The following is a 17073-nucleotide window of genomic DNA, read 5'->3' on the forward strand; positions in this document are numbered from 1 at the left end:
TGTGGGTCTTAGTCCCAAGTTTGAAAGCCCTTGACCCAAATGCGGTCTGCCAAGGTAAGTTCAAGGTCAAGAGACAGAGTCTCTTTTTCTCCCTTTGAGTTCCAGAGCACTTAATGGGAAGAGAGAAAATGACTTATGGGGGAAGGAGAGACCAGCCGGAGGTAAAGTCTGGAACAAGGACATTCAGGACAAGGAAGTGCCAGACACTTTCTGCTAGAATGGTCCACTGAGTGAACCGAGCAGCCTGATTTTGAGCGACTTCTCTTAAGTGTCAAACCGAAACAACTTCCTCGTTCCTTGTCCCTACACTACTTCTGACGGTAACACCATATGGGGTCAATCTCTAAAAAGGTTATTTTTATTAGTCTGGGGGGGGCAAAGCCCTACCCCCAGGTGCGGGGAGGTGGGTGGAGCATGGGAAGCGCGGGAAGGTCGAGTCCAGTGGGATCACAGAGACTTAAGCAGTACTCTGCACAGCCCACCCAAGAGAACAAGCAGTTCTGCACCCCAGGGTGCGAGTGGGGATGTGCCCTTTCCACGGTCCAGCTGCGCCGCGGGTCAGTGATCAGCTCTCACCCCCGCCACCGCCCTGCCACCTCCTCCACTAGCTCTGCTGGCTCCGCTGCCGGGTTGCCGGTCCCCCACGTGACCTTCTTGCGCGGGCCACCACCTCAGCCCCGCCCAGGCCCCGCCCCCGTGACGTCTCCCGCCCTCATGGTCGGAACCGGTCGCCTCTTTTCGCGCTTTCTGATTGGCTGCTCCCGCGGACAGCGCCCCCCTCAGCCACGCCCTCGGAGGCCAGAGGACCGCATTTGGGGGCGGGGTCTGGGCCGATGGGGCGGGGTTGAGAAGACGCCGCGCGGGTATAGGGGCCGCTCTGTGCGGTCCGAGCATTCCGCTGTCGTGCACGGCCTCAAACTCGGTCTCGCCGCTCGCCCCTCCCCCTTCCCGCCGCCGTCACCCGGGAAACGGGCCCCGAGCGCCAGCCGATCCGAAGTTGATTCCATGGCAGCAGCGAGGAAAGCAGCTTTGGGCCCTTTGGTGGGGGCGGTGGACCAGGGCACCAGCTCCACGCGGTTTTTGGTGAGCTCAGGGTGACATTAGAGGAGGCGGGAGCCGGGGCACGCGGGGCTGGGTGCGCGTCCCGCTCCTCTCCCCAGGACCTGGGCCAGAAGGCCAAGGCCGCTAAGTGGGATCTACCACATTGGAGTTGCTCCTCCTGGGCCTGGGGGACCTTGGCGGGTCGTGACCCTGGAGGCAAAGCTGAGCCCACCGGCCTGGGAGCCGCGTCACCTGATCATGTGGCAACTCTCCCGTCAAAGGGAGCATCCACGCAACGCGGCAGGGTACAGCTTGGGACAGGTGGCCACAGTGACCGCTACTGCGGTCTTCCCAGGACCATTTGGCCTGCAGGGCTCAGGACGTCCTTGGATGGGGGAAAGCTGTGTCACAGCCCTGCCAGCCTAACAAGGCGTCCTTTGGAGCACTAGAACGTGACTCAAGTATTAGCGTGATGCTGCCTTGTCATGCTCTGCCCATAGACATTGCAGAAGGTAAACTCTGCTCCGGGGTTGGCAGAACAAATTAGGAAACAGTTACACTAGACTCTTCATTGAATGTCAGTTCTGATACGTTGACCAGTTACAGAACCCTGTGATTGTGGTCTCCGCCCTGCGTAGTATAACAGAACGAAGCGATACTGTTTCTCCTGATATTTACCATGGATGGCAGCGGAGTTTTACCGTAATGGAACGCCAAAGTGTCCACTTTGTGACTTCTCTGGAGGTTGATTTGTTTTGTGTATTTAGGAAACTTGCTGCCGAAGTGCTCTCGCTCTGAGTTCAGTAAGATAATTTTAAAAAGTCTTTGAAATGAATGTCAAAGCCCATGCTCTCAATGGCCATTCAATTAACCTGATAAATTGGTATACATATTTAGTGATCTTCTCATTTGAAAAGCTCTGGAGGCATAGTGGTTGCAAGGTGGGCTGCTAGCCCCAAGGCCAGCAGTTTGAAGCCACCAGCAGCTCCACATGAGAAAGACTAGGCTTTCTACTCCCACAAAGGATGACATAGTCTCAGAAACCCCCAGGGGCAGTTCTACCCTGTGCTATAGGATCATTCTAAGTTGGAATCAACTCAGTGGCAGTGAGTTTGGGTTTCTGGTTACTTCTTTACCACACATCCTTTTTGGGGGTGTATTTATACAGTGTATATATATGCATCAGTGTGTGTACACAATATATAAGCTCATTATATAGACATATGATGTATGTAAAATATACGTGTATATGTGAAGGGGCTTCAAAAAGTTTGTGGAAAGCTTCCTTTATCTTCCATTTTTCCACCAGTTTTTTGAAGCCCTCTCATAAATAAATACATATGCAGATATTCAAAGCGCTGTTTAGCTGTTTAGCAGATCATTTGACTAATCACCATTCGAGTTTGCTCCTGACACCTGTATCTCTTGTGTAAAGTGAGAAGTTTTGATCCAGTTGGAGTTATTATTCGTATTTCATGACTTAGCAGTGGTCGGAGCTGCCAAGACATAGTGCCACCTTCTTCTTATGTTGTTTTATCTTTTGATCACCCAGGTCAGGTTACACTTTGTCTTCTATTCATATAAATGTTTGGAAAGTATCCTAAATCATGAGTAAGAAAGTCTGCCTGACTGGATTGGATTAATATATGAAATACACAATGATCAACTTCCTAAATTAAGAAAGACCATTAAAACATGTATGCTGACTAGCTGTGGGTTGGTTTCTTAAAGCTGTATTCAGGAATTGCCAACACAAAGGCCTGATGCCCGCAGGGGCTGGGCAACGAGAAAGGGGGAGAGGGTGGCAGAGTAGAGAGCATCCCCAAACCAGTAGTTTTCAGGCAGGAACTGGACCCATGTTGCATTTGAATCTGGGGAGCAGATCTTCAGACTCTTTCAGATAAAAACTGGTGTTTAGATTTTCAGTGAACTCTCCCACTTCCGACGTGTTGGCAACTAGTTCATAAAGTGCTGTGGGGGCCAAACCAGTTGTTGCCATGCTTACAACCTTTGCTCCATAATAAAGTGGGGAGGGTATTTCATAACTTTGGAGGCTTCCTGTTTAGGAGCCAGCTTATCTTTACTTCACTTCTTCACTGTGTTGCCTGTGTAGCCCAATAATGGCCGTTATCCCTACAGGTTGCTACTGGTCTGTTTGCCCAGACGCCATTTTTCTACATGGAAAGAATTTAATCCTGTCTTATTACCAGTATCAACTCTCCAATGTGGAGAAACGAGAACAACATGAACCTTCTGAAGATGGGTGCTGTGTACTGGGTTCTGTATACAGCCTGCTCTCAATGAGTAAGCTTTAGGTGTAAGTCCAGAAGATCCCCACCCTGCTGATAAGACTGGTGCCTGAGGGGAAAATGGAATGAAAAGATACTGGAATTTACATAAACTTTTGGAAGCTCCCCCCCCTGTATAAAAGCTGAGCAATAAAATGGACTGTACTTGAGAAACAGCTATGAAAGACTTCTTCATAGGCAGACAAAGAACTTAAGAGATCCTGTGCAAAGTAGTGAAAAATTGGGGTCTGATTTAACCAAGTCGTGCCCAATACCCCCCGACACTCGTCTTTGCTTATAAGAAGAGAGGTTGTCAAACCACTCCCTGCAACATGTAGATAGTAGATTTGATGAATAGGTGTTTTAATCATAAGAAGATTGTCGGCAACTATTCAGCCACATTGTTACACATTATAATTATGACTCAAAAACAATTGCTTACCTTGTCAGCAAAGGCTACCTACCAGTGGATTAGTACTGTCATGAGAAAGCTTGTAAGTGAAAAGCATTTAAATTACCTCCTGATTGTTCTCATTAAATTTACAGGTTTAGCTGAACTTCTCCCTTTTTTTTTTGCTACCAACATTAGTTTTCTCCCTCAAACCAAACTTAATGTCAATGGGTCAATTCTGACTCGTAATGACCCCATCGGGCAGAGTAGAACTGTCCCTGTGAGTTTCTGTAACTAACTCTTTACCGGCGTAGAAAGTCTATTTTTCCCCCCACAAAGCTGTTGATAGTTTTGAACTGTTGCCCTTGTGGTTTGTAGTCCTATGTGTGGTTCAACTAACATCTCTTATAAAAACTAGTGTTTATTAAAAAGCTTTTATTTCTCTTTCATAGGGCAACAGAAGTTATTTTTTATACCTGTTCAAAAAATCTTGAAACTTTCCGACTTGAGTGGCTTTGAGTATTTAACCTCCTCTATGAGCCCTGGTGGCGTAGTAGACACGCACTGGCCTGTGAACCACACGGTCCACAGTTCAAAACTCACGGGGAAAGTTCTACTCTATCCCATAGGGTTGCTATGAGTCAGCACTAACTCAATGCAGGGAGCATATTGTAGTGGTAAGGAACTTTGATGGCATCGTGGGTTGCACATTGGGTGACTAACTGCAAGGTAGGCACTGCAAGTACACCAAGTCCTCTGTGAGAGAAAAATGAGGCTTTCTGCGCCCGGAAAAATTTACCTCGAGGCAGATCTTCCCTGTCACAGGGTTGCCGTAACTTGGGAACCATTCGATGGCAGCAGATTTGTTAAGTTGTTTTTTCAGCGGTCGAGCTATCATTTTAGAACGTGTTCATTTTCTTTAAAATTTCAAAGAATTAATCTTGGGATCCTATGCATGTGCTTGGAACTAAAGGAACCTTTCCAACCTGTTTGATAGGAAAGGGAACCTGAGGTTAGCACGTGGTGACTCAGATTGCAGAGTTGGAACTTCTTGGAAAGAGAATTAGTGTAACAGGTTTTAAGGAGAGGCCTCTTCAAAAGACCAGAGTTTCAGCTTAAATTTTCAACTTCCTCTTTAATTAAGTAACAACCTTTTTCTTCTTCACTAAATTGAATGTGTTTTTTTTTTTATCAAAAGCTTGAAATGTGTCAGGATACTGTATTCTAGCACTGTCTTATTAATTCTTATAACAATGCTGATACAGGTGGTATTATGTTAAGCTCCTTGTACACAGATATTAGACGGAAGCTGAGGACATGCCCAACGTCACACAAGTAACTCGTGGAACCAGAATTTGAGTCCAGGTCTGTCACTCTGAACCCTGTCTTTGTAACTACTGCTTTCTGTTCTCTAGCTGGAGTACTGAGAATGGAAGATGAGAGAGTAGGGAAGGTCACCTATCAAGTGTCACTTCTGGCTATGGTCAGGATTGAATTTTTACATATACATGCAATACTCACAAACTGGTTTCACAGCTATTTCATTTGAATTAAGCACTGTTGGTTATGATGAGCTTATGACTCAGATAAAGTGGGTCCGGGCAGGGCTCAAGTATAGTCACCGTGGATAATGATTGCATAACCGTTTTGTTCCAACAGCCAGCACATAGGAAGAATGACCAGAATTGTAGTTCCGTGCTTGTTTTGGCAGGACGTATTTGGCAGGCCCAGTTGTCTCATCATACTTGGAGATCTCCTAGGCTTATGGATGTATTTCCTTTTTCATTTATTCAACAGATATTTATTAAATAGCCATAATGGGCCAAGGACTAATGAACAGTATACATTTGGTCTAACTCATTTGGATAATAGCTGAAACGAGGCCACTCTTTTCTGATGATAACAATAGTCGTGATTCTTCTAGGTTTTTTCTTTTTCTCCCTTGGTTTGCTTTCTTGTCTGTCACACAGGTGGCTTGCATACCTTCTCATCCAAGTCGTCCCCCTTAAGAGTTTGAGATTGTGAGCTCTCTGAGGGCCAGCACAGCGTCTTTATTTCTTCTCCAAAGCCTAACATGGCAACTGGCATAAGATAGATGCTCGTTACATGAATAGAAACCAGCAAAGACGGGCCTACAGGAGTCAAGAGCTCTAGAAAGAACTCTTGGATTGGAAGCATAGGAATGTTTCTACTTTTCTTGGCAAAATGTGGGAGGGTCTTTGGAAAAGTTGAATTCAGCAGCTATAGCTGAATTGAGATTTATGTATGGACTACTTATGTAACATTTCATATTTAAGAAAAATTACAATGCCATTTGCTGATTGTTCTTTCCTTCTGTGGCCTTTTTTGTTGGAAGATGGCAGTATGCCTTTTTGGTCTCACTCACTTCCATGGAGTCCTTTCCGACTCATAATGACCCTATAGAACTGGCTCTGAGGGTTTCCAAGACTGACTTCAGAGGAACAGCTGGTGATTTTGAACTGCTGGCCTTGTGTGGTTAGCAGCCCAATGCACCACCCACTACCCTACCAAGGGCTCCTGCCTTTTTGGTCAGGTTTGCAACTTAGCATATTTGTATTTTTATGTTTGGCTATTCAGCCTTCTATAGGGCCATCCTGTTCTTGAGAGCAAGTTTGCATTCCTGAATAATGTCTTATCACAGAGTCAAGTTCAGTGTGGCATAAAAGAGTAGGCTAGTGGGGAAATCATGTGGGGAGGGAAATGAATGTGCATGTTTATGATGGGGTGGCGGAATTAGTCACAGGACAGTTACTTACTTAGGAGGTAACTTCCTCTCTTATGAGAGATAATGCATGCATTGTTTTAGAAAGTTAGTTTTTATACTTTAAAAATAAAAAGTGTTTCTCGTCTCTTCTGATTTTAACCATCCCACTCCCTCAAACCCAGAAGTGAGTCCTGCTGCAGGCATCTAAAGGAGCCCTGGTGGCCCAGTGGATTGCCAATTTGAATTTGTCGGTTGTTCTGTGGGAGAAAAATTAGGCAGTCGGTTTCTACAAAGATCTACAGCTCAAACCCTCTACAGTTCTGTTTTGTCCTACAGGGTCCCTATGAGCTGGAATTAACTTGATGGGAATGGGTTTGCTTAGACCTCCAGGTGAATAAAGCACTGGTGATTCTGACTTCTATTTGTGCCACTGACAGGTCGTTATGGTAAGGGTAATGATAAGTAGCAGTGGTAGTAGTAACAATAGTGGTAACATCTTTTGGGTATAAGCTTGGTGCCCACACTGTGCTAAATTATTGTCTTGCTTTTAACTTGTTTCTCCATTTTTGTTACTGTTGTGTGTGCTCGGTTGTTTCTGTTGTTATTATCGATGAGGCTAAACACAGCAACCATACATTTGTTCCGTTTCTAATTGCCCCACCCCCTCAGTCCCTGGAGAAGGACCTCATGCTTGGTAAAATAGAGGGTTGTCAACAAAAGAGAGAAAGAGCTGTAATGAGGTTAATTGACAGAGCGGCTGTGACACTGGGCTCCAGCAGAACAATGGTCATGAGGATGGCACAAGGCGGGCAGTGTTCTGTTCCTTTGTACGTAAAGTGGCTGTGAGTCAGAACTGACTCAAAGGCACCGAAGCCACACAATTTCTAAAAAAAAGACCATTTGCACTCTCATCACCTCTTTGGTAACTCAGACTCCTGCCCTTACTCCATCCTTTTCCTAGTACAGTGAACCCTTGCCACTTCGCGCTTCGACTTCCGTGGCTTCACTCTATCGCGGTTTTTGCGTAACCGCGCATGCTCTGTCATTACTGCCACTGATTGGCTCATACTGTACATGCTTGATGCCATAAATAATATAATAAATAATAAATGATAATTGTAACGTCCAAATTGTTTTACTGTATTTTCCCTTTTTCGTTTAATAAATTGGGTAATACGGGTGTAATGGTGACTAAAGGATGTTTTTTCATGTCCTCTATGCTCTAACTATGAAAATATTTGATTTAGAAATAAGGAATCCTACTTCGCGGAATTTCATTTATCACGGTAGGGTCTAGAACCGATTAACCGCGATAAACGAGGGTTCACTGTAAATTCTACTACCCAGCGGTGCTAATCTGTAACCTGCCATCCCGGGCGGTTCTGTCCTTCATCACTTCTCCCCACTCAATCCCTTGATGCCTCTAATTGTTTGTACGTCCTAATGAAATTGTTGTCAACACATGCTCGTCACTTTCCTCAATCTCGAGTGTTTTCTACTGTCAACTGGTAGTGGCACTCTCTGGTGTGTCTTCCCTGTTGTTGATGCCTGGCTACCCCCAGACGTGGTGCCCTAGCAGCATACAAACTTCCACAGACAGATGAGTGTGTGAGGTATATTGGCAAGGAATCGAACTCTCTTGCTCCGTATGGGAGGCAAGAATTCTACACTGAACCACCAACCTCAGACTTTGGCTATGAGGGTTTTCTGTGAGCTCTGAGAAGCAGATGACCAGGCTTGTCTTCTGAGGGGCCTCTGAGTGGATTTCAACCAGCAGCCTTTCAGTTCGTAGTTGAGCACTTAACCTAGGGACTCCTACCTCAACCTAACCTCCCTGTGGTTGATTGTCTGCCCGAGCCAACATTGTACACTCCTCCCCATCCAGTTTCTGTCCCATCTGGACTCACTTCCACTCACCCTTCGATCCGGGTTTAGAAGGTAGTTAACCCCTTCTGAGGATCCTGCCCTGACCATCACAAGTCTGGGTTAGGTGTTTCTTTGTTTTTTCCTACTTGCTTTCTTATGTTATACACCTCTGTGTGTTCACAGCCGCTTCATAGAGGTGGGAAAAGCCATTTTCAGTATTAGTATGATTTTGGAGTGCACAAGCACTGAATTGATATTCAGAAAACCCAGAGGTTAGTGTTGTTTGCCTACCTGATCTAAGCTCTCGGAGATCATTTTGTACAGATGAGAGGAGCATTACATTCAGGTTCAGTTTATGCTTTCATTTGGGTATGTTTTGCCTTGAAACTCCACTTCTTTTTGAGGAAGAGAAGTATAAGGGACGGTGTAGTCCAAAGGCCCAGCTGGAGAACTCCCTGCCCTCCTTACTGACTTCTGAAGGGTCCCAGACCTGCAAGGAGCACATTTTGAAAACAGTGTAGAAGACTATCTTTAAGAACCAAAATTCACCATTTAAAGATATGTTGCTCATTGGAAGCGTGAACTAACCTCTAAGAATGGTTTCCGCCTTGAAAAGCGGGGAAAAGATGAGGTGTATCTGTAAATTTGTGGTGCTTTTCCATCGCTTTCAAATAATCTCTGAATACATCACCATGTTAGACATTTTATAAAACAAACTCTGCAGCCACTGCTCTCTTTAATTGGCAACGGCTCCTGAAATCTACTTGAAAAGAACAGACGAATGGCCTTGCTACTGGGCAATCTCTTCTGGTGGGGCGCTGGTTATCCGCCAGCTGTAGGTTCTTGTGGAAACATCAGTAGCCTTTATAAATTTTTCCACCTGCAGATAAACAGACAGCCAAGAGGAGTCATTTTGATTTTTCACAACCACCTCAATATGTGGGAGAAAAAAGTCAACAGAATAGGACATGGGAGCTGCCCTGTCCATGTTTGGTCAGCAGCTACATGTAACTATTGATCACTTGAAATGTAGCTCATCTGACCTGAGATTAACTGTGTCAAATGTATACCAGGTTTCAAAGACTTCTTCTTGTTGTTAGGTGCCATCGAGAGGACACTGACCCATAGCGACCCTATGCACAACAGAACAAACAAAGCACTGCCTGGTCCTGTGGCATCCTCACAATAGTCCCTGTGCCTGAGCCCATTGTTACAGCCACGTTCAATCCATCTCCGTGAAGGATCTTCCTCTTTTTCACTTCCCCTCCACTTGAACAAACATGATGTCTCTCCTGGCAATATGTCCAATGTATGTAAGATGAAGTCTAAGGAGCACTCTAACCATCTAACAATACAGGGCAGTAACACCACCCCCCCCAGGAAAAAATACCCCACACATACACACAAAGTATCTCGATGATACTTTTTTTCAGTTGGTTCACATATCGATATTATAATACTTTAGATATATTAGATTAAAATATATTACTGAAGTTAATATTACCTGTTTCATTTATAGCATTCTTATTTGAAGCCATTTCAAATGATCCAGGTGACTTCCCTGGTGGTTGTGATTATGCATTGGCCTGCTAACTACAAGGGCAGCAATTTGAAACCAGCAGCTGCCCCGTAGGAGAGAGCAAGAAAAAGATTGGGGCTTTCTACTCCCATCAAGAATTACAGTCTCAGAAGGGCAGTTCTATCCTGTCCTATAGGGTCACTATGAGTCAGCATTGACTCCATGGCACTGAACTTAGAGTTCTGGTTTATGTGACTTGCATTTGTGGTTTCCATTATATTTCTTAGACAATGATGCTTCATCTAGAAAGTACAGATTCCAAAAGTATGAAATATAAAGACTAGTCCACAAACTTGGGTGGAGTACACAGAGTCAGGTTCCAAACCCCTAACCAAACCAAACTCATTGCCATCGAATCAGTACCGACTCATAGCAACCCTGTAGGACAAGATAAAACTTGCTCCTGCACATTTTTTAGACTGTACTTCTTTACCCGAGTAGAAAGCTCAATCTTTCCCCGCAAACACCTAAAGATGATGTCAATATTTTTTTAATGTAGAGTTTTAGGGAGGTGCATGCCCCATCCTGTTATGTACAAATGCTGTGTGCTGGGTTGCCTTCGTGTTCTAACACAGAAATAAGCGAAAATCCTGCCCTTTTCTGTGACACTGTCTTATCCCCAGTAATGCAACAGCTATGCCTCTGCTGCTAACGGAAAGGCTGGCAGTTTGAACTCACCCAGTGGCTCTGCAACACAGACCTGGCGAGCTGCTCCTTAGAGGGTATCCCCCAAACACATCTATTGCCATCAGGTCAGTTCCCACTCATAGTAACCCCATAAGACCTCCCCACCGGGTTTCCAAGGCTGCAAATCTTCCTGGAAGCAGACAGCCACATCATTCTCCTGTGGAACACTGGGTGAATTGCAAACACCAGCCTTTCCTTGCTTGGGCAACCAAACACTTAACTGCCTAGGAAACTCTGTGGGGCAGTTCTACATGCCAACAGCCTGTTTCAAAGACCAGTAAATCCATTTCAAAGGCCCCTTTTATTCAGCATGAGGATCCTGAAGTTTGCCTAATTAAAGCTAAGAGATAATGAGAGAGGTATCCCACCCCATTCACATCCTCATAGATCTGCTTTTGAGATCTCCCTAGATTTAGCCAGTAGAAGGAGACACCTTATTTCAGAGTGGTAGTTATATGACCACCGTAAGTGGGGTCGTAATATAAATAATAATAATAAAAATAATAATAATGCAACTGTAGTTTCCTATTAGCAGTTTTTCTGCCACAGCAGCTTTTCATTCTGTTTGATCATTTCCCCTTAATAAATACTGGCTGGACCATACTTTGTCAGACTTTTAGCACATATATACTGAGCATTGAATTTGTGCCAAGCACTATGCTGGGTCCTAAAGATACATTAGCATATAAAAGACGACAAAGTCCCTGACCCGATAGACAGGCTTCCTAGAAATATGCTCTAATGCTAAGTTGTAAATTACTGATATATTATGTGGGGTTCTGCCAAGTGCTGTTCATTTATGTTGTGTCAACTTGACCTTTGACTCAAGAGATAGTTTATCTCCTCAAAGGACTTGAGAATTTGCCCTCTGGCTTTCATCATGTTTGTCATTTCCTCTAGAAAAGAGGGTGTGTGTGTGTGTGTGTGTGTGTGTGTGTGTGTGTGTGTGTGTGTTGGAGTGACCTCACTGCATTTTCTTCTTGCTGCGGTCTCTTTTCATAGTCTACATTGAGCAGGTAATTTTCTCCCACAGGAACCCTAGGCATGGAAACACTTAACTAATTGGAAGTGACTCTAGTGCTGTAATTACAGTGAGCTTGGGAGTGAATTATATTTAAAATATGGATTCTTACTATGAAAGAGTAAGCATTTTGGTACCCAAGTATAGGTACTACCAGTTGAAAAACAGACGAAGCATGAAAACCTGTGGCCAGGTGTTACGTGGGTTCTTTCAGCAATTGTGAAACTCTGGAGTATTGTGTATAGCACTTCTTTGTTAGCTTTGATCCATTGGTTTTAAATTTTTTTTTACCAAGGTCAGCAACTCAGGACAAACATGGCACAGAGAGCTCTCTTCTGGGGGAGGGCACTAAACATTTCTCCCTGCCTTTTCTTGATAACAGGCTTTGTATCTTGTCTTATGAAGGCTAGAAGGAACTCTGGTAGTGCAACAGGTAAGCACTCTGCCGCCAACAGAGAGGTTGGCAGTTCAGGTCCACCCAGTGGCTCCGACTGCACTGGAGAAAGACCTGGTAATCTGCTCCCGTAGAAAGCACAGCCTAGAAAGCCCTTTGTGGCAGTTCTGCTCTGTCTTGTGAGGTCTCTATGAGTAAAAATCAACTCGCCCAGAACGTAACAAAGAGCAGCAGCAACATATGCGCCCAAAGATACATTGCTGCACTTCCTTTTGCAGGCGTTTACACAGCTTCCTTCCCTGCCTGAGCGCCTCTTGACATTTTCTGTCTCCACATGACACGTGAATGAGGATGAGAACTTTAGGCCATTACTAACAGCATTCCACTGGATTTCTTTTCTTCTTGCTCTTCCTCTTCTCTGGAAGGAAGCACAATTCTTAATTGGGGGGTATGTCAACCCTCCTACATTTGGAGGTTTTTGGTACTTTTGTTTTGTTTTTAGGGAATGAGGCATTGCCTCTTAATTAAGCTTCATTGTCAATTGATCTCTAAGGAGCCCTGATGGCATAGGACTGTGATCTGCAAGGTCAACAGTTCGAAACCCCCAGCCGCTCCACAGAAAAAAGATGGGACTTTCTGCTCCCATAGAGAATTTCAGTGTGGGAAACTCACAGGGGGCAGTTCTACCCTGTCCTGTAGGGTCACTATAAATGGGCATCGACTTGATGGCAATGAATTTTTCAATGGATTTCTATTGATCTAAAAGAAAAGTTGTTATCTCTTAAAGGCCTAAATAACTAACTTTTTATGACTCTCTAAAGAGAAAGTAGAGCATCTTTGGCATTTCATCTGGTTGGATTTCTCTATCCGTGACGTAAGAACTGAATAACTGAAAAATAATAATAATTTATAAATTATAAAGGGCTTGTGAGGAATGGAGGGTGGGCAGGGAAGGGAAAGAATGAGGGGCTGATAACAAGGGCTCAAGTAGAAAGAAAATGTTTTGAGAATGATGATGACAACAAGTGTACAAATGTACTTGACACAATGGATTGTGATAAAAGTTGTATGAGCCCCAAATAAAATGATTTAAGAAAAAAAATAACTGAATAACTTTACACCTCTTTGATATCTACCTGCTTTTTAACATAATATTGTAATATATTTTTCAGGTTTTCAATTCAAGAACAGCAGAACTACTTAGTCACCATCAAGTGGAAATAAAACAAGAATTCCCAAGAGAAGGGTATGTTTCCTGTTTTAATATGTAGAAGACACCCCATCTGCCCTGGGGATTGGGAAAGTAAACTTGGCAAGACACTCTTCTGAGGGGTAGATATGCCAAGGAAAGAAGCAACAACCTGAAATTTAGTAAAAACATGTAGTTAATTGATGGCTTAGAAAATCAGTGGCAGAAAATGAAATCTTGGCAAAGTAATAAATCAATACATTATCAAGTATTAGGAGTTCCACATTAATTTAAAAATCATTTAGTTCTGTACAACTATGTATCTCCACTGTTGCCAAAAGAACCCTAGTAGTACTTAGGTAAGTGAGGGGCTGCTAATGAAAAGTCATTGGTTCAAACCCGCCAACCTATTGCACGGGAGCAAGATGTAGCAATCTGCTTCCATAAAGATTCTAGCCTTAGGAACCATATGGGACAGTTCCACTGTATCCTATAGGGTCTCCATGAGTTGGAAGCAGCTTGACAGCAATAAGTTTGGTTTAGTATGGGCTTTTTTAAATCATTGCTAAACTGCTTCTTTCCTGATTTTAATGTGTGGTTTTAAATAAAGTTATCTATTTTAAAAGGCATCGGCATATCTAATCACTTAGTTATAGAACCATCTTTTTGAGCAATAGTGTTCACAGTGAGTAGTTGATTAAATATAATGTTCAGTCCAGTATTTAAAATATAATGATATTTATAATACAGCTGCTTGGCTGTGATAAGAGCTGTACGAGCCTCCAATAAAATGATTGAAAAAAGAAAAGGTGTTTGGCCATGTCTTAAAGTTAAACAGATATTTCGTTCTTAGTAATTTATCTAAGAGGAATGAAAACATATGTCCATCTAAAGATGTACACAGAAATGTTTATAGCTGTTTTATCCATAACTCCAAACTAGAAGCAAGCCACATGTCTCCGATCAGTAGAACGAATTATGGTGGAATATTACTTGGCAATTTTCAAAAAGTAAACTATGTGCAACCACATGGCTGAATCTCAATAACATGCCAAGTAAAGAAAGCAAATACCAAGCAGTGCTATTTCTCTGAAACATGGGAATGGCTAAACTAATTTGAAGATGTTCGAAATCAGAAAAGTGGTTGCCTGTGGGGTGTGTGATTGACTTGAAAGGAACATGAAGGAACTTTCTGGGGTGATGGAAGTACTCCATCTCTTCTCGGGGACGTTCTCCAGCTGGGTCAACATTCAACAACCTGAGGCCTGTAGATGTGTGCATCTCACTGTAAAGGGTGCCTCAATGTTAAAAAGCGAGACTGAGAAAATGATGTCTTATCAAATTTTACAGTTTAGAAACTATGAAAAATTCTCCCCTATTTTATATTATTTTGCTTAATAAACAAAGCTACTATGATGCTAAGGTGCCCTGATGACACTCAGGGTTAGGTGTGAGGCTGCTAGGGAAGGAAGACTGAGTTTTAGAAACAGAACTCAAAGCTCAGGACAGAAAAATACATAGTCAAGCCTCAGACAATCTGTGAGGACTGGTGGCGCAGTGGTTATTCACACGTGGCTGCTAATCTATTCATACTTCACTGCTAACCAAAAGATTGGTGGTTGGAACTCACCCACTGAGAATCTGCTCCAGTAAAGATTACAGTCTAGAAAACCTAATGGGGCAGACAGGTCTATTGTGACATGACATTACTATGGGTCAAAAGCCACTCAAAGTCACCCAACAATAGCAATGAGGAAGAGGCATGTGGGATTCCCATGCTATTCCCAGATCCTAGAATAAACTCAAAACTCACTGCTATTGAGTCCGTTCCAACTCATGGCTACCCTATAGGGCAAAGTAGAACAGTCCCATGTGAATTTCTGAGACTGTTCATTTTTACCGGAGTAGATAGCCTCATTTTTCACCCTCGGAGTGGCTAGTGGTTTTGAACTACTGACCTTGCAGTTAGCCACCCAGTGAGCACTCCACCACCAGGGCTCCTCTTTAAATCTGTGTAATTCCCATTACTGAGCTTCTTCAAATTGCCCTTTGTTTTTCTCAGCATCACTCTGTGTTGGAATTGTCTTGATGGGAGTGGGTTTGGGTTGTTATTGTTTTCGGTTTTTTGTCTAGTTTCATTTCTTATCATTGCTTCACTTATTGGACTTGAAAGCAACATTGAAAAATAGTTGAAGAACTGTTGGGTATTTTAGCCTGCTATTAGTGACCTCCTTAAAAAGAAGCTATTATTGTATGAAGAATGTTATAAATTAAGGTGTTAGCTTTTTAAAATTTTTAAATAATTTCTTTAGAAGGTTGGATGTGCTTCACTTTAGGCAAAATTGATGAGCCAAAAGAAATTCTAGTATTTTCCATGGTTCAATCAGTCACTGAGTCTCTTTTAACCCCATTTCATGTTACAGAGATCAATGGTAGGAAGTGCATGTGTTCTATCAATCAAATCACGTGCATAGCCCTTTACAATTTCACGGTGCATAAACTGCCAGGTAAATTTGAACTGATTTTCTATAATTGATGCAGCAGTCATGCTTTTATAAGTGAACATTTCTCAATATAAAAATTACATTTGTATTACTTCCTTGTAAACTAACCAAATACATTTTTTTTTGTTCAAAGATGGGTGGAGCAAGACCCTAAGGAAATTCTGCAGTCTGTCTATGAGTGTATAGAGAAAACATGTGAGAAACTTCGAGAGCTCAATATTGATATTTCCAACATAAAAGGTATCTTAATGGACTCTTTCACGCACCTCGTACAATGGTCTTGATCAAAGTTGTAATCATTATAATAAAAGACAGTCTGGGTCCTACTAAGCCCTTCACTAATTCAACAGATCACTGAGTACCAGTGCAGTGCCTGGAATGTCTGTGAGAATGAGGATGCCCCAGTAAACACAGGCCGATTCAGTCTCTATTCTTATGAAGCTTCTATGTTGGTGGGGTGAGAGAAACAATAAGAGCAGAAAAGCTCATTTCAGAAACTGAGAAGTCCCATGCAAAAAAGAAAACCAAAGGATGTGGTGGCATATGCCCTTGGAGGGGCTTGCTTTGCATTGGGTGACCAGCAAAGTCCTCTTTGCTGAGGGACATCTCAAAGGGCCAGAGGAGCCAAACAACAAACACCAAGCCCATTGCCGTTGAGTTGACTCCAAGTCATAGCAACCATATAGGACACAGCACTGCTCCATAAGGTTTCAAAGCTGGTAAATCCTGACGGAAAGAGAACACCATATTTTCCCCCTGACTTTTCAATGAGCAGCATAGTGGTTAACCATGACATCACTTTCAAAAAGGACTTGGAAAGAGTGTGCTTGCGGACAAGGATGTGGCACGTGCCAAGCCCCTGAGGGTGGGAATACGCTTGGTCCATTGCTGGTCTCAAAGAAGGTCCACATGTCAAAGGCAGAGTCAAAGAAAGGTGGGAGTGGGTGAATAGTGAGTCTCCGTGGGCGCTGGGATCCTGGAATGGTGAGAGATGGGTAGGGCTTGGTTCACCAGGGTTGAGAGTTTGGATGTGTTCCTTAGCATTACAGGGAGCTATTAGAAAGTTTGAAGCAAATGTGTGATGTGATCTGACTTGCAGTTTGAGGGTAGCTTCCTGGCTGTTAGGTTAAGACTGATTTAAAAGGATTCAGTGTAGATTCAGGGAGACCAGACAGGTGGTGGCTTGTGGTACCACATTGTAGCCATGGGACTAGGGAGAAAGGGCTAGGGCCTACTGATAGATTGGACAACAGGGTAGTGGCGGCTCATACAACTCATCACAATCCATACAACCATCCATTGTGTCAAGCACATTTGTACATTTGTTGCCCTCATCATTCTCAAAACATTTGCTTTCTACTTGAGCCCTTGGTATCAGCTCCTCATTT

The 17073-nt window shown here is 43.4% G+C and overlaps 1 protein-coding gene across 7 annotated transcripts in view; it reads left to right on the forward strand.

The window, feature by feature from the left end:
- Positions 1-919: 919 nt before the first annotated feature.
- GK (glycerol kinase) overlaps positions 920-17073 on the forward strand; it is a 68973-nt gene continuing 52819 nt past the window's right edge. For all 7 annotated transcript variants that reach the window (XM_045298654.1, XM_045298658.1, XM_045298656.1 and 4 more), the window contains exons 1-3: positions 920-1083; positions 13165-13238; positions 15819-15925. In XM_045298654.1, the coding sequence (XP_045154589.1) occupies positions 1006-1083; positions 13165-13238; positions 15819-15925 (259 nt within the window). In that variant the 5' untranslated portion in view covers positions 920-1005. The remainder of the gene's footprint in view (positions 1084-13164; positions 13239-15818; positions 15926-17073) is intronic.

Source organism: Echinops telfairi, unplaced genomic scaffold, assembly GCF_000313985.2.
Source record: "Echinops telfairi isolate 266 unplaced genomic scaffold, ASM31398v2 ScPeMD7_7436;HRSCAF=8474, whole genome shotgun sequence".
Classification (NCBI taxonomy): Eukaryota; Metazoa; Chordata; class Mammalia; order Afrosoricida; family Tenrecidae; genus Echinops; species Echinops telfairi.